The following is a 22,202-nucleotide window of genomic DNA, read 5'->3' as shown; positions in this document are numbered from 1 at the left end:
TCCTCATCTAGGCTCATTCAGGCAGTCAGGAGGCAGGGAAACTTGGCTGCATCAATTCAGAATTGGCTTGGCCACAGTAGGCAGAAACATATTCTGCCTGGTGGTCAGTGACTAGTGGTGCTCCACAGGGATCTGCTCTGGGACTCCAGCTCTTTGTGATTTTTATAAATGACTTAGGTTGAGGAAATGGAAGGGTGGGGTCAGTAAATTTGCAGATGACACGAAGGCTAATGGTGTTGTGGATAGTGTAGAAGGTTGATAAGATAAAGAACTGGGCTGAGAAGTGACAGATGGAATTCAAACCAGAAAAATGTGAAGTGACTCCCTTGGGAAGTCAGAGTACGAGATTAATGGCAGGATTCTTCGCAGCATAGAATAACAAGTTGCAGTACAACTTGATAGGGTTGTTCGGAAGGCATATGGTGTGTTGGCCTTCACTAGTCAGGGGATTGAGTTCAAGAATTGCAAGGTAATGTAGCTCTATAAAACTCTGGTTTGACCACACTTTGTGTTGTGTTTAGTTCTGGTCATTCAGGGTAAGTATACGCTAATGTGTACACACTAAAAATAAATTACTTAACAGTGGCTTTGCACCAAAAATATTCAAGAATCTTAATTTAGGAGACTGTTCACCCTCACTATTTATTTATTTAGGTGTACACCCCAGTAACACGGTGGTGTAGTGGTTAACATGTCACTATTACAGCTTGGGGTGTTGGAGTATGGAGTTAATTCCCAGTGTTCTCTGTAAGGAGTCTCTACGTCCTCCCAATAGGATGTGTCAGTCTTCTCCAGGTGCTCCGGTTTCCATCCACAGTCCAAAGATGTACTGGATAGGTTAATCAGTCATTGTAGATTAGGTGAGGGTAAAACGGGGTGTTCAGCAGGTGTTGGGCGGTGAGGCTCAAAGGGCAAGACGGGCCTATTCTGTGCTGTGTCTCGGAATAAATTTTAAAAATGCAAAAGGCCTTTCTGGCTCAAGGAGCCCACACTGCCCTATTACACCCATATAACTAAATAACCTACTAATCAGTAGTTTTTACAAGATCCCTTTGTGTTGGCTTTCAATAACTGATGGAGAACTGTGTTGAAAATGCAGATCAGCTGAGGATGAATCCCACAAGCATGGGTGTCGTGTCGTACACAAGTGGTTAGGTTTAAATTGAGAGCACTTTCTGTAATATTGCATGGAAAGCTGGAAGTATGGTAGTCACAACAGGCAACTGTGACAGTTGTTTGTGGAACCAAAGGTAAAATAACATGACAATATATAATAGTGTAAGAATGAGCATATGCGTTGTATTTGCTTCATCTTGTCCAACATATAAGGTATTCTGTCATTCTTAATAAACAAGCCTGTGGGAAAACTATGAGAACTGAGAAGTAAACATGAATACCTTTGTACGTAATACTACTTATTTATTTATGTTAAAAGCATAAAGTTATCAATTAAGTTATCAAGTTATCAATCAATTCTGAGCATCAGCCTGAGATAATTTGACATTATTTCATCTTTTTTAAACATTGTTTTCTAATTAATGAAGAAAGCAAAGCATTATGTGAAATGAGATCAGATGTTTAAAGATGATAATTAATTCCATTTTTCAGATGCAGACATAACTCTTGAATGTATTCCCTTTCTGTATGTTTCCTTTTTAGATTGAATATTGAATACAAATCATATCATTTAAAGTTTCAGTGGTTCAAGTATGGTTAATAATGCAACATTAGAAACTCATGTGAAAGTATTCATTGTATTTTTGATTATTAGTGGATATTTTAAGTGTTTGCGTTTAAATTTGTGGTATAAAATTCCTGGAAAGCGCCTTGACACGATTTGCTTTGCTAAAGTTGCTACACAAATGCAAATTGTATGCGAGCTCTCTTCATTGATTACTCCCCAGCCCAGGAAAAGATATGGTGAAATATGCTTGAGGAGACGGTGTCATCTAGATCTTTCTGAAGTGTCTTATGTTTCCCAGAGAGTGCTCACGAGTAAGCTAATTATTTGCACTGAAGGAGAATATAATGGATGAATCCAGCATGACAATTTTACAAGCTCTCTATGGAAAGAAAAATAGGCTGCAGGAGTCTAGATTTTCTCTGATGCTGCAGAAGATCAAAAGAAATTCATTAGCATGAATCAGACCTTATTGAAAGTGGGCTTCTTGAGCTGTCGTTCAGGTTCAAGGATGATGTGTATTATGTTTTGTACTAATTTGAAGAAAGACGCCGGAGTCTGAAATGAGAGACTAACTTTGTGTGTACTGTAAGTGAGGCGTGCACATATCACGTGACAGCATCATGGCGTAAGCAATTTGCAGATTTTCACATATAAACTGTGGTTAATTATTTAAACATATAAAGAATGCTTAATTGACAACATATTTACGATATTACTCAAATATTAGATACACAGCACTCCTGCATACTTAGCTATAAACTCCAACTCAAAAGAGAATGTACAGACAGACACAGCATAGTAAATTTTAAATAGTCCCATTCAGTCCTGTGGAGGATTTCTTACTCTTCTGTGATAATGTCTTTCCTGACAAAGGCTATTACTGGGCTTGTGGCTGTACTGGGGCCTCCATGGTGGTTGGAGGAACAGGTTCTGGCAGGTCTGGGCACCTTCCTTCTCCTTTTTCTTATTCTAGTTTCTGCATCTTGATCTTGATGCATTTCGTTCATTGGAGTATTCTCTTATAAATCCTTCTATTTCTACCATTAATGTGAGACTTACTGGCTTAGAAGTTCCTGATTATCCCTAGTTCAAAGTTCAAAGTAAATTTATTTTTAAAGTATGCATATGTCACCATATATGGGTGATTGATAAGTTCATGGCCTAAGGTAGAAGGAGTCCATTTTAGAAAACCTAGCTCATTTATTTTGCAACATAGTCCCCTCCCACATTTACACACTTAGTCCAGCGGTCGTGGAGCATACGGATCTTGGACCTCCAGAAAGTGTCCACAGCAAGGGTGATTGATAAGTTTGTGGCCTAAGGTAGAGGAGATGAGTTATACAGCTCTCGTTGCATGCACATGCAATTCAACTCTTTGAGTGATTATGCAGAAAGTTTGAAGTTAATAACTCATCGGAGTGATTGATAAGTTTGTGGCCTAAGGTAGACGGAGATAAGTTATGGGCATGCTGTGTTAGTGCTGGAATGTGTGGTGACACTTCCAGGCTGCCCCCAGCACATCCTTGGGTTGTGTTGGTTGTTAACACAAATGTTGCATTTCACTGTATGTTTCCAGGCACCTGTGATAAATGAATGTGAATGATTACCATCTGTAGTGTTGGACCCCAAACTACAAGGAGAAGGTTATGTTCTTGATGTGACGTGCAATGTGGCTTCACTAAGTTACTACATGGTCTGATGTTAAAATTGAGGCCTCGAAAGTCTCTTGTGTGTTGCAGCAATTTTAATGTTTCAATTATAATGCTTAAAAGACTTTTGGACAGACCTGTTTTAAAGGAAATATTAAGTGGTATATGAACCAAATGCAGTCAGGTCAGCTCAGCATAGATATGTTGGGCAGAAAGGCCTATTTCTGTAATTCTTTAACTCGATGATTTGATCAACTCTGAAAATGATTTTCTGTGTGCAAGTTTTATTGTAGGAAATGTTATCTCTATTCGCTCATGTGCATAATCCTGGTCTTGCACAGTGGCAACATTGCCTTACAGCTGATCAATAACAAAATTCTTGTCGACTATGTCTGTTTTATAAGCATTGTTGGCCTTGAACACCAGAGAATGCCTTAACTGAAGTGCTGCTTCTGTATCACAAAAAAGGGTCTATCCATAAATACCTCAGGGTTGGGAAAAACTGGGAAATTCTTACTTCAGAACATATTGTTGTTTCTGTAAATAGCATAAATGGCAGAGCCCGTCCCCACCCTAAACTGGGAACAGAGTCACCAATATATTAAAACGTTGTGCTTATGCATTTTGTTTTACACTTTAGTTTGTTGGTTCCCTATTAGTGATGTAACAATTGTTTTGTTTGGTCATTTATGAAGGTTGGCTTCTCAGTTAACAAAAGGGTTGGTTTACTCTTTGAATAGATTGGGAAGTAGTACTTTGTGAAAAGGTGATCGATGGCAGATACTGGGAGAATGTTGTTTCAGAGCTACTGGTTATACAGAGACATCTCCAGGAATAGGTCAAGTTGGTACTGACAGCCCTATTTGATGGAGGGAAGCAGAGGCTGCTGATACCATGAATGGCAGTGATGCTTAACTACCAGATGAGCTCAATGCTTTTATGCTCGATTTGAAAGGGAGAGTTAAACTACAGCTGTGAGGATCCCTGCTGCATCTGTCTTGGAAGCCAACGTCAAGCTGTCTTTCAGGCGGCAAGCCCCAGTGGCGTACCTGGTAAGGTCCTGAAAACTTCTGCCAACCAACTGGCAGGAGTATTTAAAGATATTTTCAATCTTGCACTGCTATGGTCAGAAGTTCCCACCTGCTTCAAAAGGGCAACAATTATACCAGTGCCCTAGAAGAGTAGCGTGAGCTTCCTTAACGACTATTGGCCAGCAGTTCTCACATCGACGGTGATGAATTGCTTTGAGATGTTGGTTAAGGCTAGAATCAGCTCCTGCCTCAGAATGGACCTGGAACCACTGTAATTTGCCTATTGCCACAATAGGTCTACAGCGGGCCCAATCTCAGTGGCTCCCCACACGGACTTGGATCACCTGAATCCAAATACCTATGCCTGGATGCTGTTCATTGACTCTGGCTCAGCAGTTAACACCATCATTCTTACAGTCCTGATCAAAAACCTACAGAACCTGGACCTCTGTACCTCCTTCTGCAAATGGACCCTCAACTTCCTAACCCAAAGACCACAATTTGTGCTGATTGGAAATAACATCTGCACCTCGCTGACAATCAACACTGGGAACACTGGTACGCCTCAGGGATGTGTGCTTAGCCCACCTCTTTACTCTCTCTACACCCATGACCGTGTGGCTAGGCATAGCTCAAATACCATCTACAAGTCTGATGTTACAACCATTGTTGGCAGAATCTCAGATGGTGATGAGAGGTGAGTAGAGTCACAAAAATAACCTTACTCTCAATGTCAGTAAGACCAAAGAGCTGATTGTGGACTTCACGAAGGGTAAGATGAGGGAACATAACCAATTGTCATAGAGGGATCAAAAATGGAGAGAATGAGCAATTTCAAATTCCTGGATGTCAGTACCTCTGAGGATCTGACCATATATTGATGCAGCTATAAAGAAGGCAAGACAGTGACTATATTTCATTAGGAGAGATTTGGTTTGTCACCTAAAACACTTGAAAACTTCTACAGATTTACCATGGACAGCATTCGGACAGGCTGCATGACCGTCTGGTGTGGGGGAGGAGTGGATGCTAGTGCAGAGGACCGTAGGAAGCGGCAGAGAGTTGTAAAATTAGTTAGGTCCATCAAGGGTATTAACCGCTGTAGCATCCAAGACATCTTCCAGGAGCGATGCTTCAGAAAAGCAGCATCCATCATCAAGGACCCCCACCATCCAGATCGTGCCCTCTTCTCATTCCGTCCTCCCAAGAAGGAGGTACAGAAGCCTGAAGGCACATATCCAGCGAGTCAGGAACAGCTTCTTATCCTCTGCCATCCAATTTATAAATGGATGTTGAACCTATGAACACTACCTCACTACATTTTTAAAAATTTCTGTTCTTTACATAACTTATCTAAATTTAACTAATATATATATATATATTACTGTAATTCAGTTATTTTTGTTTATTTATCATGCATTGCATTGTACTGCTGCTGTAAAGTTAGCAAATTTCACAACATACGCCAGTGATATTAAACCTGATTCTAATTCTGATTCTGAGGCTAAAGGTAGAAAATTCCTTACTGCCATATTGTTTGTATCAGCTAAAGATTGAGAAAGCGCAGAACTGTTTTAAATGCCACTTTTTGACAAATTAACAATCCTCAAGTATATTTTTAAAGTATTTTGTTGATATTTCAATTCTGGCTGCTGGCTGATCAGGTAGATTGGTAGATGTGACAGATTTCCTTGCACATCTGTGGTATCTGTCTTGGCAGTGTGCCAAGTTCTCAGCAGCTCACTCTACACATTACAATGATGGTTCAGGTCAACCAATAAAATTGCTATTTTGCAGAAAAGCCTAATCTTGGTAAAATGTGACTTTGGATTAATGTACAGAAAGTTAATGATGTCATTGGTCTGTGTTTGCTTGCTTTTTAATGTGCCTTGTGCTCTTTTTTCCACTTGCTGGCTAACAATTTCTCCTTTTGTGGTTTGGCAGCTGTTACAAATGTAAAGCTCTGGGCCATCGATCGACCATGTTTTCAGACTATAATGATGAGGACAGGACTAATCAAGCATGCCGAGTATATGGAATTTCTAAAGAGGTTCGTTATTTTTGTTGAATTTGTTTCATCCCTGTTTGAAATGAGGTAAAGGTCAATTTCCACCCACTCCTTATGTGGAACGTCATAACAACTGCTATTAACCAGCCTGTGGCTTTGCTCATTCCCACAATCTCTACGCTACCTCCAGAAGGTCCAAATGTTAAATCCAACTTCTTCACTTGATTTAATTGCATGCAGTATTTATTTGAAGTTTGAAAATGCCATGTGAAGCTCCAGATGTACTGTATGTGTGGGCAACATAAGCCAAAAAGCACTGACTTTAACCGATTATAGATATTGCCTGTATAAATTATGACTCACCTCTTTTGCAAAACAAAAACACTAACAGTTACTTGAAGCTCATCTTTTCAAAATCAGGTGGTACAATTGATGACTGTATGTTTTTATAATGAGGTTAGAATTTAAAAAAAGCAATTTATTGATATAAGATTTCTATTTTGATGAGAAATTAAAGTTGATGGGCATATTGAAATTCAAAACAATAGTTTTAAAAACTGATCTCTTGAAGAGTAGTGGAAGACAGAATAGAAATTGGTCAGGACATTTTCATGTCACTGTCTCTATAAAATAATAAGATAAACAAGCATGAAACTTTCAGGGGAAAAAATGCTTAAGTTTGAAAGGGAACTCAGTGGTGAACTTTTCCCAAGAAGGCATTGCATAAAATCATGGGTGATTCAGACAAGGTTCTAACTTCCTAACAGTCAAACAGTGTAATCTCCTAAATTGTGCAAGGGGCAACATTTTTCAAAGGTGCAGCATGCTTGTATTAAACTTTTATTCTTGTTTAAGCTGCAAGAGAGAAGTTGCTCTTCTTTGTTTATCTTGGCACACAGGATATCATTTAGGAGAAAATCATAACTGAGGAAGGAAATGCAGAAGGGTGACAAACAGGGCATGGGAATGAGAGTGTTACTAGCACACACGCTAATCCTTCCCAGAGGACCTCCAACGTTTCCTCTTAAAATTAAGCACTAGTTTGATTATTTTATTTTATGGTGACTCAGAGAAAAGGCTTGTATATTTTTCTTTAGATTTGCACCTGTTTCTGATGTGAATTTTCTGCAAAAGTTTAACTTGTATCTCAGTCTGATTTATTTCATAAAATAGCACTTATAAATAAAACAGTGCACCTTGAATTTAATCCTATTCTACATGTTCAAGGTACATTTATATTTCCAGCATCTGCAGAAGCTCCTCTGTTTATATCCTGGGTATTGGTCTGAGATCAGGGACTAGAACCTCATCTCCAGCCAGGCAATAATCTTTCTAATCCCTGACTTTGAATTGGATGTCTATTGTTAGGGAATTTTAGAGATTTTAAAATGAAATTATATGCATTTTGGCATGGCTGAGCAGGCAGCAGTCATTCCTGTGAGTCAGAACGTTGTGAATTCAGGTACCTTGCAGCTGAATGTAGAATATCCTATGCACTGTTTTAGAGAGGATCTGTCAGTGCTGCTCCCCCACACCTGTAACAGTCCTGCTTCAATTCTGACTTGATGCTTTGCCTGGACATAGTTTGCTTGTTCCCTCTGAGACCATGTAGGCACCCATCTTCTCCACCCACTTCCTGAGTGCTCTGGCTTTCTGCCACATCCTAAAGACATACTGGTAGCTTAACCAGCTGCAGTAAATTGCTTCTTGGATGGGTGATGACTGGAGGATTTGGGCATTGAGTCGGTGATCAATAAGAGCCATAAGTACGAGAATGAAACTGTGGGGAATCTATCTTTGGAGCTGGCACAGGTTTGATGGGCCAAGCGACCTTCTATGTCACTGGAAATATGAAAGTTCTCTCAGTGTATTTGGTAATTTGGGTGTACAGTTTTGAAAAATACATTGTTTTTTCAAAGACCCTGAAGAGCTTTATGAACAAAAAATTCATTGAAAATCTCATCACAGTTCAGAAGCATTTAAAACATAAGTTGAACTGTTGCTCTCTGTATCCTAACTACTGTCAGCCATCTCAAAATCACCAGGTAAACTTTCTCATATCAGCCTTCCCCACTCCAACTGTTACATAGAACATTGAACAGGACTAGGCACCACAGCCCACAATGTTTTGCCAAACCAGCTAAAAAAGTGAATCAAAAACGCAATCCCTTCTATGTACCTACACAATGTATATCCCTCCTTATTCCTCATTGTAGGCCTCCGTTAGTCTCGATAGACCATGGATTTGCACCTTAGAAAGTTTCCAGGGCGCAAGCCTGGGCAAGTTTTTTTTTAATGGAAGACCGGCAGTTGCCCAAGCTGCAAGTCTCCCCTCTCCACGCCACCGATGTTGTCCGAGGGAAGGCCAGTCATATCCATATGCCTATCTAAACATCTCTTAAAAGCCTCTAATGTATTTGTCTCTACCACCATACCAGGCAGCACATTCCAGGCATCCACACACTCTGAGATAAAACCGTACCCTTCACATCTCCTTTGAACCTACCCCCTCTCACCTTCAATGTTTGCCCTCTGGTATCAGACATATATACCCTGGGAAAAAGATACTCCCTGTCTACTCTATCTATGCTTCTCATAATCTTATAAACCTCGATCAGATCTCCCCCCAGACTCCACCACTCCAGAAAAACAACCCAAGTTTGTCCAGCATCTCATGATAGCACATGCCCTCTAAACCAGGCAGCTGGTGACCAGAACTATATGCACTGCTCCAGGTGTGACCAAGTCAGTTTTATATCGTTGCAACATAACCTCTTGACTTCTGAACTCAGTGATTTGACTAATACCAGTGAGCATTCCATAAGCCTTCTTAACCACCCTGTGTAGTCACTTTCAAGGAGCTACGATCTTGGACCTCAAGATCTCTCTGCTCAACAACACAGTTAAAGGTCTTGCCCTTAACAGTGTTCTGCCTGTTTACATTTGCCTCACCAAGGTGCAACACCTCACATATTCAAATTATATTCAATCTGCCATTTCCCTGCTCATATATGCAGCTGATTTATATTGTGCTGTATTCTTTGTCTGTCTTATACACTATCCACAATTCCACCTACCCACCCATCTACATTCTCATCCACATAATTTAAAGCCAGGGTGTTTAAAGCTTTCCTAAACACATCTGTGGGTTTTCCCAGCCACCACTGAACTCCTCTTGTTCATTTTCTGATTGCTATCCTTCCACCCCCACTGCTTGCCCCACCACTCCTGGCAATCGTTTTCTCTCTGTTTCTAATCACAGAGTGCATCCTTAATATCACTAACTGGACCCTTTATGATCACTGAACCCTCACTTCTCCATTCCTTGTTTATCTCCAGTCCCTAGATGCTGTCTGACCGGCTGAGCATTTACAGCAACATTTAAACCAGTGAAATACTTTGGAAGTTCTGGATTTTGCACTTGGAGCAATAAAAGCACTAGTTTCATCCTTGTGTTAAAAGGCACCATTTCTCACTGACTGTCAAAGCAAAGCTGCATAACCCCAAAATTTGCATTTAAAACAGAGAATCAATCCTGGAACTAGGTGCCAAATGTTGAAGTGAAAGGATTTTAAGCCATTATTTTGTATTTGTATTAACATGACACAGAGTGGTCATAGGCCACATGGAGGTAAAGAGTTTTCATGTTGGTTTCTGACCCATGTTTAATCCCACCACATCTACCATGAGCACCCATGCCTCCAAACGGGAGGTGCTGGAACAAACATGAGATAATCTGCAGATGCTGGAAATCCAAACAACACACGCAAAATACTGGAGGAACTCAGCAGGCCAGGAAGCATCTATGGAAGAGAGTAAACAGTTGATGTTTCAGGCTGAGGCCCTTCATCAGGGAGGGGTTGGAATCATCACTTCTGATTACTTTGCTGAGCAGAAACTCTTTGAGGTTAGACCTGACCCTTAAATATCCTCAGTTTAAAGTGATCAATGCTCTCAGCTTATTGATAAGCAAAGAGTGAAACTATTTAGAGTGGAGAAAATTTAGAAATAAAAATCATTGGAGGGAGCAAATATTATTCCCTTGTTCAAGAAAGGTAATGGGGATAATCCTGGGAATTATAGACCATTGAGTCTTACATTTGTGGTGGACCAACTACAGGTGTCCCCCCCCTTTACGAATGTTTGCTTTACGCCGCTTTGCTTTTACATAAGACCTACATTAGTTACCTGTTTTCACATTACAAAGAAGAGTTTTGAATTTATGAAATGTTTCCCATATAAATTAATGGTTCTTGGCTTTACGCTATTTTGGCTTAAGAAATGTTTCATAGGAACGCTCCTATGGGGGGGGGGATCACCTGTATTGGAAAGATTGCACAGGGACAGAATTTATGAGCATTTGGAGAAGCCTAGTCAGCATGGCTTTGTGAGGGTAGGTTATGCTCACAAGCCTGATTGAATTCTTTGGGGAATTCACAAGACAAATTGATGAAGGTAGAGTAATGTATGTGGTGTAAATGGTGTTTAGTTAGGTTTTCAACAAGGTTCCCTGTGTTAGGGCCATTCAGAAGGTCAGTAGGCATTAGATCCAAGGAAACTGGCTGCGTGGGTTCAGAATTTTTTGCCCACAGAAGGCAGAAAATGACAAAAGTGTCTTTTGCCTGGAGGTCAGTGGCGTTCCGTGATGACTTGTTCTGGGACCCTTGCTCTTTGTGATTTTTATAAATAGCTTGGAGGAAGAAGTGGATAGATTAGTTAGTAATTTTGCAGAAGACACAAAGGTTGCTGGTGTTGTGAATAGTGTAGAAGGTTGTAGTTTATAATAGAAATTTGAAAGACTGCTTAGCCCCCTGCTCTACTCGCTTTACGTGGCTAAGCACAGCTCCAATGCCATATTCAAGTTTGCTGACAATACCACTATCATAGGCAAATCAAAGGTGGTGATGAATCAGCATCCTGTATAAGAGGGAGAGTGAAAATCTGGCTGACTAATGCCACAACAACAATCTCTTACTCCATGTCAGCAAGACCAAGGAGTTGACTTTTGTCATCAGGAGGAGGAAACCAGAGGTCCATGAGCTGGTCCTAATTGGGTGGAAAGGGTCAGCAACTTTAAATTCCTTAAGTTATCATTTCAGAGGACAGGTCCTGGGTCTAGCACGTAAGTGCAATTTCAAAGAAAGCACAACGGTGCATCTACTTTCTTGGGAGTTTGAGAAAATTTGGAATGACATCTAAAACTTTGAAAAAATTCTGTAGATCTGTGGTGGAGAGTATATTGACTGGCTGTATCATACCTGGTATGGAAACACCAATGCCCTTGAACAGAAAATCCTAGAAAACGTAGTGGATACGACCTAGTCCATCATGGGTAAAGCCCACCTCACTATTGAGCACATCTACACAGAGCATTGGTGCAGGAAAGCAACATCCATCATCAAGGACCCCACCAACCAGGTCATACTCTCTTCTTGCTGCTGCCATCAAGAGGAAAATACAAGAGCCTCGGGACACACACCACCAGGTCCAGAAACAGACATTATTCCTTAACCATCAGGCTCTTGAACCGAAGGGATAACTTCACTCAACTTCACTTGCCACATCATTGAATTGTTTCCACAACCTTTTGAATCACTTTCAAGGCCTCTTCTTTTCATGCTCTCAATATTTATTTCTCATTTATTTCTTCTTTCTTTTTGTATTTGCACAGTTAGTTGTGTTTACAGTCTGGTTGTCCACTCTGTTGGTGAGGTCTTTCATTGATTCCATTGTGATTATTGGATTTATTGTGTGCGCCTGCAAGAAAATGAATCTCAGGGTTGTATATGGTGACATATATGTACTTTGATAATAAATTTACTTTGAACTTTGATAGGATGCAGAGCTGGCCTGAGAAGTGGCAGATGGAGTTTAATATGGAAAAGTGTGAAGTACCAAACTTTGGAAGGTCAAACTTGATGAGAGAGTACATGGTTAATGGCAGGATTTATAGCAGTGTGGAGAAACAGAGGGATCTAGGGATCCACATCCATAGATACCTCAAAGTTGTGTATAAGTTGATAGAGTGGCTAAGAAGGTATTTAGTGTGGTGGCCTTCATTAGTTGGGGAATTTAGCTTGAACTAGTCTGGCTATTCTCTTCTGAACTCTCTCATTAACAAGTCAGTTTTCACCCACAGATTTACCACTTACTATTTGCTTTTGGGTTTTGTTTTGCACTATTCTCTGTAAACATTGGAGACTGTTGCGCGTGAAAATCCAGGAGATCAGCAGTTTCTGAGATACTTAAGCTGCCCAGTCTGGCACAAACAATCCTTCCACGGTCAAAGTCATTTCAATCTCATTTCTTCCTCATTCTGATGTGTGGTTTAAACAACTAAACCTCTTGAACATGTCTTCATGCGTTTACGAATTAAATTGCTGCTACTTCCTTAAGGTTGTCATAGTCAGAGATGGTAGTGGGGATAAGCTCCAACTGCCTATTAAGTGTTCCCAATGACATGCATCTCAAATAGCCCCTGACAACCAAGTCCAGCTCCTGGCCTTCACATATGGCTTAGCTACTAAGCCCAGCAGAACTATTTCTACTGACAGGAGAAAGGGGCAAAGGTGGGTTATTAGCACCATAAGAGCAGCCATTTCAGGCAAATGGGGCTCGTCAGCTCATCTAGGAGAATGAAAGCTCTGATCTCAAATCTCTGCTGCCTTGTGACTACACGCACTCATGGGGAAGGCTTCAGGAGTAAACCCCAAGGAAAAATCTGGAGCTGAAGTCCCTAGGGCAGTTCTACATTGAATTCAACGCTGACTGGCAACTCCTGTGACGCCATTGGTGCCAAATTATACAATCTCTGCCATTCCTTTGGATTAATCAGCAGCGTGGAGAGGGTGAGCCTGCTACATGGGCAAAAGCTTGTTCTCCATTTTGTATTGCCCTGCCTTGTGTACTGGCAGTGCAGCGCGAACAATGTAGATAGGGAGGACGTAGTATCTATTGTTGACCCCAACCAACAGAGGCCTCACTGCTGCCACATGATTGACTGGTTAGATGTTTGCAGTAACGAGTGTTTACCAAATAAACTGACCAGTATGCATATATTTAAGTGTACGTTTGGTTGGTCATATGACTTTAATACAATGTTGCACCTGCCACGGAGTTATTGCCATCAATATAAGATCTTCTCGCTTGGCTCTCCTTTCTTCTTTCAGCAACACAAATGAGCCCACACACAGTAAATTTAGTGAATCTGTTTAATTTTTACAAAAAAACCTGACAGCTTCACGGTTGTACTTACTGATGCCAGCATTTGGTAAAAATTAGCTAAACTGAATTCAAAATCCCAAGTTAAATTAGTTACCAGTAATAGCAGAGAGAAACTATTACAATCTCATCTTTAAGGTGAGCCCTGTAGCAAGTAAAATGAATGCATTCCGGAGTGTGATTTGAATCCATAGGCTTCTGTATCAGAGGAAAGATATAATCAAATTGAGCTTTGAGGCACTTATTGTCAAGGAAGAGAACAATAAAGTTCATTAATCATAAAAGAAATCAAAGTCTACTGAAGCAGTGATAATTTTAGCTCAGTAATCATACTCCATTGATACAGCGAGGTTTCCTCGGTTAGCTCTCTCAGTTGATGGTAGGCAGAGATACCAGAGAGTAGATTTTCTTTACTGTCATGATGGTGATAGATATTCACAGCCCCATGCAGCCTTTGCCAGAGTTCCTGACGGAGAGTAACTTCCTGCAGTCACAGTGATTTGAAAGATTGTGCTGGGGTAATTGCACTGAAAGTCAGCTTGCGGATGGACTGGGGTGCCGTACAGTTACTAAGACAGGTTGGAAAGTCTATTGAAAAATATAAGTTCTTGTAAATTAAAAACTGCACGCGATCTGTCACCCTTTGTCTTCAGTTAATGTGCCCAGTTAGTGTTTAGGAGCCAAACCCAACTCTTACGGGCATGAGGAGTGGAGATTTCAGTAATGTTCAGATGCCTAATATCATGTTGTTGGAAATTCTAGTGCACTTCAATGTATGTTTGGGTCACCATAAGTGCTTTTGATATTGGTCCATGTGCCGCACTTTTTGCTTTTGATATCTGTTGCTCTGTTTGGTGGCTAGTTTCAGGACGGCAGATAGACATAGGCTGCTTTCGGTCTGTGCTGTTCCCAGGACTGAGATTGCAACAGTGATATTTGTTAAGGATGATGGAATAGAGGAATGGCTTTCATATTTAGATAGTGAAGGAAGATGGGTTTGGACAGAGCTTTGGGCGGTTGGAGGAATTGGCAGTTTATGTTTGATCCATCATAGCAGAAAGTTGGAGTAGGGGTGCTGCTGGAGAAGTGATGGGAATGCCAGTGCTGTATGGAAGGATTAGGAAGGGGGAGCACACTGATGTGGATGGATAAACTTTTGATAGATATTATTTGAAATACTGAGGAACTGAGCTTAATGGGGAACTGTCACATTTGAAGCCACCATAGATGATCCAAGATCTTACTGAATAACAGGGCAGGCTTCAGGGACCTATTGACCTACTCCAGCCCCTTATTTTCCATCTTGTTGATAAAGTTGTTACTGACTTAACCAGCAGGTATCCTAGTCTGGCAAGCACCAGAAAGGTCAAGTTGTTCTAGAAGTGTTCATCTTGTAGCATTGTGGTCCAATTTCTACCACAGTGCTTCAGGAGTTCTGACCAGAAGTATTAAATTTCTGAAGCAAAGTGAATGATCCAGAAATGGTTGTTACCTTATTTCACTCTGATTAAAATAAAATTCAATAGTATAACATTGCAAACAAGCCAGCATTCTGTTAATGACTTTCCGAACTTATCTGGGTACAATAGTATCTCACCCACTCAGTTATGTGGATTTTAATTTCCTAGTTGGAGATAACAAATTAAGTCGGCCAAATCCAGTGGGACAGGCAATGCAATGGTTTATCAACAACAGCTCCAAATGTCAATATGCATTTGGGTATTTAGAAAGGCTGAGGTTTGCAAACAGCACCACCTATGGTTTTTGTCTGCTGTATGCAATTGGAATCATCATTGGAATCAGGAGTTACAATGTAAGCACATACACTCCAAGTATACAAATTCAGATCAACAGCTGGCCACTCAGCCTCACTAACCAGCTCTGTCTTTCAAGGAGATTATGGCTGATGTGACTGTGACCTCATTCATGCATTCCTATCTACCACGGGTAGAAGTAGATACATACTCAATAAGCAAGGCGATGAGATATTCAGAGACTGCTTACACTGCCCTCAAGAATGCATTCCAAACACTTATAACACTTTGACAGAAATTACTACACCTCATCTCCAGGTTAAATGGGAATCCTTGTGCTTTTACACAGTGAATCCTGTTCTGGATTCTCCCACAAGTAGAAAGATTCTTCGAATGTTTCGGGATCTCAAAGACAGGAGTTAATGATGCTGGTGAATGCTCATTTATCTGAAACATTAACTCTCCTTTTTCTGATAAGCTATGCAGCATTTTTATCTTTTATTTCCCTTTATGAGCAAATGCAGTTTGGCTGAAATAACTTGCATGACATATTGAATACATGAAACCAGCAAACCTGGCTTCTCTATCACATGCCAGCCTGTCCTTCCTCCCCTCCCCACACCACCTCCCCACACCACCTTGTTCTGCCTTCTTTTTCTTTACCTTACAAGCCTGATATGGGGTCTCAGCCCAAATCATCGACTGTTTATTCTTCTCCATAGATATTGTCTGACCTGCGGAGTTCCTCCAGCATTGTGCGTGTGTGTTAGCATATGCCCTTATGTTACCAGAAGTCAGTAGGTCTTCATTTCAATAGATCTTTCTCAATTATATTATAACATGGTACTTCCATTTCAGTAGATTTAAACTGCGGCAAATATAGCTCTTGCATACTTGTGGAAAAACCGGTGACGTGCAAATCTGATCATATCATGTATTTCTGAGTTGTGTATTGCACCAACTGCATTATTTTAACTGTAATGAAGGACTGTTGTACAGAGTTACTTAGACGTGGGCATTGGTATATAATGCACGCTTAAAAGTGAGTACAAAACCAATTCATGCTTGCATGTCCCTCTATCTTTCCTGTGAATTGGTTTATGATTGTCACGTGTACCCATATACAGTAAAACCCTTTTTTTACATGCCATCCATTCTTAACTAATCATGGTAGAACAAAAGGAAAACGATAACAGAATGCAGAAAATAGTGTTAATAGGCATCCGTTAGTTTCGTGAGACCATGGATTTGCACCTTGGAAGGTTTCCAGGGCGCAGGCCTGGGCAGGGTTGTACAGGAGACCGGCAGTTGCCCAAGCTGCAAGCCTTCCCCTCTCCACGATGTTGTCCAAGAAAAGGCTAAGACTCAAGCAGCTCGGCACCGGTGTCGTTGCAGAGCAATGTGTGGTTAAGTGCCTTGCTCAAGGATACAACACACTGCCTCAGCTGAGGCTCGAACCAGTGACCTTCAGATCACTAGACCGATGCTTTATCCACTAGGCCACGTGCCAACACATAGTGTTACAGTAATAGAGAAAATGTAGTGCAGGTAGACAAAGAAGCTCCAAGAGTCATGACGAGGTAGAGTGAAAGCTCAAGAGTTCATCTTTATCAAATGAGGTTCATTCAAAATTCTTCCTCATTCCAACTTCTGTAATACCTGTTCCCCAATGGAACTGCCTATGTTTATCAGTGTTTTAGGTTGAAAGACAGAGTTCCTCAGGGACTGCTGAGCAGATGGGCGCCTAGCAGCCAGCTCACCAGCAAGGAGGGTCTTTTGTCGAACCCCTCTCTCACTACTGGGAGCAGAAAAATCCTGTCCCCTGCAACACCAGTTGACCTCTTCTCCTGGCAACTCAGACTCCGCCAAGAATTTTGGTGCCCCTGAGCAGCAAAACCTTCAGACTGAATGAGACCCCTGGAAAGACCAGAGTTTCCTTCCCAGATTGCTTGGTGTGTTTGATTGGCATTGGAGACCATGTAAGAAAGATAACTACAAAGAATCTTTGAAACCCTTAACCATGGCTTCCCTGCAGTTCTACACTACTTTCCAGCTTTTGAAAGACATACTTCCTGATGTTTGTTCTCTTGTCCTGCTGCTATGAAATATCTATTTTGGGCTTCATTTACTGTTTTTTAGCCTCAATGACTCTGGAAAACAAAGAAGCTTTTAATGATGATGGAACTTTCATTTCAAATTCTGCCAGCACTCGTGGCCTTACTTGCTAGGTTTCAGTCTTGCATTTTTAAAAACTGATCTGGCCAAGTAACGAAAGACTTTTTTTATTATGAATTGTAATGGCTAATTCCTTCATAATTGTTCAGAACTCAGCTCCAGAAAAAAAAATGATTACACCAACAATTTCCTAAATCCTCTGTATTTAACATTTCCAAGTCTGCAGATGGTGTAATCCTTTAGGAGAATGTAAGCTTTAAAGAAGATATAGAGGCTGTGATCTGACATAGATAAGTTAGTTGTTTGGGCAGATGGATGGCAGATGCAATTTAATGTGAATAAATATGAACTTATCCACGTTGATTCCAAAATCAAAGAAAGATGGCTATTCCAGTTTGATTGAGAAAGGGATAGATGCAGTGTGATCTAAGTATCCTTGTGCACCAGTCATTGAGAACAAACACTGAGGTAGAGCAAGCACTGAAGACAGTAAGTGATATGCTGGTCTTCACTGGAAGAGGATTTCATTAAGGATTTCACCAAACAAGAAGAAATCCTTAATCTGGAACTTTATGCAAAATTTCGGTCTTGCTATCAGAGAAAGCATGTTCCTTCCATGGAGGAAGTACAACAAAGAATTATTAGGACTTCCATTTGAGAAGAGATTGGATCAATTGGACCTACATACACTGGGTTCAGTATAAGAAGTATAAGTGTAGATGAGTTCAATATGAGAGGGAAAGTACCTCAGCCATAATTGAATGGTGGGCTGAATGGCCTAATTTTTCTCTTATGTCTTCTGGCCTTATGGTCTAATGTGAAGGACAGTGAGGGAAAGATCTTACAGTGAGGTAATTGTCTTACACATTAGATTGTGTACATGTATAGGAGAGATTTAGAGGCTTACGGGCCATACACTGATAGATGGCACTAGCTCACTGGGCAACTCTGCTGGACCGAGGGGCATGTTTCCATGTTGTAAGATCATGGCTGTTACTATCTCAGAGACACCAAGAGATTTTGAACAGAGCTGGACAGACAAAACATAGGGAAGATATTCCAAATAGTGTGAGAACCATTAGTCACTGCCTGTGGATAGAGGATCAACAACTAGAACCAAAGCAGTTTTCTTCACTCAGACAGTGGTGAACTTGTGGAATTCTCTACCACTGAAGGCATGGAGCCAAGTCATTAAATATATTCAGTAAACACCTGGATATGTTTCTTAATGTTATAGGGATTAAGGGTTATGGATTAAGGCAGGTAAAGGGTATTGAAATGGATGTTCAGTTATGGTTGTGTTAAATAGTGGAGTAGGTCTGGAGTAGCTTTCTTTAACTCTTACTTGACATGTTTCTAACAATCAAACTTAATTATATTACCTTTGTATACAATTGGTCTCCAACTTTATCCAATATCTTAAGTAGAATAATTCTAATTTCCTTGACTAGGTTAATTGTAAGTTATTATTCTGAGGTGACTTAATGATCAGCAAAAAATAAAGCCCATACCTAATTTGGGCTTGCTATATGTCAAATGGATGGATTGAAAATATACAGTGCTGGAGGGGATCATAAACAATAAATTAATCCTGTGATTTGATATCTTGTTCCAATGATAGTAAACATGTTCTTTGATGTGGTTTTTACCTTCTTCATGCCGAATTACAACAGGTGAACACGTTCATAGTTCATAGTACACTTAATATAAAGAACATCAAGGTTCATCATCTTGCAGCCACAAAACAAAGAAGCTCACTAGAACCCATTTTTCAAAACCCACACAACAAAGACCAGAAGCCATCCAATGTGAGAAAAAAAGAACAAATCATGGAAACAGTTTAAGAAAAGTAAAGAAATAAGACACAGAACATAAATTGCAGAGTCTTCTAAAGTAAGCCTACGGCCATGGAGCCAGTTCAGCATTGCAGCTGGACAAGAGCCCGATGTGTACAGGCCACAGCCACAGAGCCAGTTCAGGGCTGAGGCGAGTGAAGCTGGTCCAGCAGCCCGATTGCTGCAGGCCACATCCTAGAATGAACTCTTTGCTGAGATGAGAGATGACAGCTTCGGAGCAAGCTCAGGGTCAAGGTGACTAAGCCTCACAGAGCAGTGAGCTGAGCATCAGTTCGTCCTTTGACATCTGCCTTGAGGCCTTGATTTTTAAAATCTGGCTCTGTGCTTAAGTCGACCATCGGTTTATTTCTCGATCTCAGGTCCAGGCTCCACCTATTCAATCCAGCCCCACGTCTGCTCCAGCAACGGTTATTACGGCCATACTTGCATTCTTGAGAGTCCATTTTGCGGAATCCTTCAGGATACCGCAAAAGTGCCAGGTTGTACAGGTGTGGATCATTGAATGTGATTCTTGAATTAAACCTGTTTTCTAAATAACCAAACTAAGAATTCTATTTTGTGCCACTTTGGCATGTATTGGATTTTATTTTCTCAGAGGAATTCACTTGTTTATTGAAGTGGAATTTTCTTATAAGTTAAGGAACTATTACTGTTATCAAATTTGAGAAAATTAATTCTTCAACTCATTTTAAGTTGAAGAACAGAATGCTGACGTCACCAGTATGTGGAATGGATGGCCAGATGAGCTTCACTTTAAGACATCAATGAGTGGTATAGTTGGACAAGCTATGTTTTGCATTCTGGCCTCAAAATTCAACTATTGACGTCATCATTAGGCAGTTCTAACTATAACAGCCTACTTAACATCAATGGCAGATATACTGAAAGGTGCTGGTAAAGAGACAGCAGGATCAAGAAGGATCCCACCCACCTTTGTTCCACTCCCATCAGCGCAGAGGCAATGCAACCTCCACGCCAGGACCATTAGACTCAAAAATAGTTCCTTACACCAAGCCGTCAGGCTGATCAACACTTCCACCGATTAACTCACCCCACCACCACTACCTACACATCAGCCACTCCTCTCCTCAGCACCCATTATTCCCCACTCCATGCATTACCACTTTACAGTTACTTGTACATTGTCTTTTATAAAATTGCTTTTATATTCACATTGATTGTGTTTTTATGCTTATTGTGTTTTTGTTTATGCTGCATCAGACCTGGAGTAGCAATCTTTACTCTCGAGCACTGAAAAATGGCAATAAACAATCCAGAATCTTGAATCTCTTACTAAAATGTACCTTGTAGCAAATGTAGATGTAGCTCAGACCAGTTACATTACTCCTGATGAATACAGTACTCCAGGCTCACCCAGACGCTACACATTCAAAGCAACGATACATCCTCTTTAAATTCTAATCTATTTGAAATTCAAGTCAATGTTTCATTAGCTACCTCAATTTCTATATCTACTCAGCAGCTCTCAATTTTGTGTCCAACTTGAAAGCTATACCAATATCCAGTAGGCATAAAACCAGAGACAAAGAAACAGAGTAGAGATTTGGCATAATGCATGATGATTATCCACAACAGATGCCATCATTTTGCACTGGTAGCAGTGAGCTTTACAGATTTTTATCTTCCTTCTAACATGTAAAAACAATTTAAAATTAAATTCCTAATTATTTCAAAGGCAGGGTTGAGAGCCAAATGATGCTCGCCCTGAACGGAAGAATGTCAATTGGGGACGCACAGTACCTATTTCCAATATTTATTCCAGACCACACTAGGTGCAACACAATCCAATTTTCATTCCACCTTTAGTTCTGTTCAATTGCACACTTAATCTGAACAGACAATTGTATGTTGTAAAATAAGATTTTAAAATGTTTGGGAAGAATGGTACCTATCCTGTGACATGACAAGTATTTGTCTTGCATCCTTTGGGGGTTTTTTGCATTCTGTCCCAGCACACCCTCTCCCTCACTAATATTCATTTTCTTCCCTTGGTCTGTTGGCAACTGAATTTCTTTTGTTGGGTAGGTCAAGTAATTTCAAGTTGGTAAGACCCATCTACTCCTGTCTTGAATGATTTGTAAAAGGTTAGGCAACAATCTTACTTCAAAATATTTTTTAAAAATTGTTTCACATCAGTTGGAAGATTTGTGTCTTTAATTTGCCTTCAAAGCTAGAATGATTGTAAATACTGTATCATGTTTTAAATGGCAAGCTTGGATTTTCTTTGAGCACTGGTCAGATGTTACTTACTGACACAGGCTGATGAAAGTTTCATGACTTGGACCAGGGTGACTCTTCATGACTGATTACAGGTTTACAAGGCAGTTTTGGAACCTAACTTTGTAATTTGGGAAGGTTGTGCTTCTTAACCTGTTAATGTTTAATTTTAATTAGTTAGATTATGATGAAAACAATGTTTGGCTTAACTGTAACATGCCAAACATGTATTGAGGTACAGCAAACTGAATATTGAAAACGGATCATTTCATTTAGGCATGTTAGTGGATGCCTTGTTAAATATTCAAGTTATGAGGTTTTTTAAAATCTCTTTTCCTAATGTGATGATACTCTGTTTGTCAACCACGAGGATCTAAACTCAAACAAAGACCTTAAGGCCATCTGATATAAATTGCCGCAGGTACTCACAATAAAGGGAAACTATCCTGTACTATCTAATCTTCAAAAGCTAGTTTACTCATCTATTTATTCTGTACAGTGAGTTTCGCTATCAATACCCACTATTCAAGCAATGGGTCCCCTCCCTACCAAGAGGAAGATACTTCCAGCTAACAAAATAGTAAAA

The 22,202-nt window shown here is 40.3% G+C and overlaps 1 protein-coding gene across 2 annotated transcripts in view; it reads left to right on the top strand.

Moving 5' to 3' along the window:
* prkg1b (protein kinase cGMP-dependent 1b) overlaps window positions 1-22,202 on the top strand; it is a 730,867-nt gene that overhangs the window by 395,381 nt on the left and 313,284 nt on the right. For both annotated transcript variants that reach the window (XM_059947430.1, XM_059947429.1), the window contains exon 4: window positions 6,309-6,414. In XM_059947430.1, coding sequence (XP_059803413.1) covers window positions 6,309-6,414 — 106 coding nt within the window. The remainder of the gene's footprint in view (window positions 1-6,308; window positions 6,415-22,202) is intronic.

Source organism: Hypanus sabinus, chromosome 22 (assembly GCF_030144855.1).
Source record: "Hypanus sabinus isolate sHypSab1 chromosome 22, sHypSab1.hap1, whole genome shotgun sequence".
In the NCBI taxonomy this organism is placed as follows: Eukaryota; Metazoa; Chordata; class Chondrichthyes; order Myliobatiformes; family Dasyatidae; genus Hypanus; species Hypanus sabinus.
This window is presented reverse-complemented; position numbering and strand designations above follow the sequence as displayed.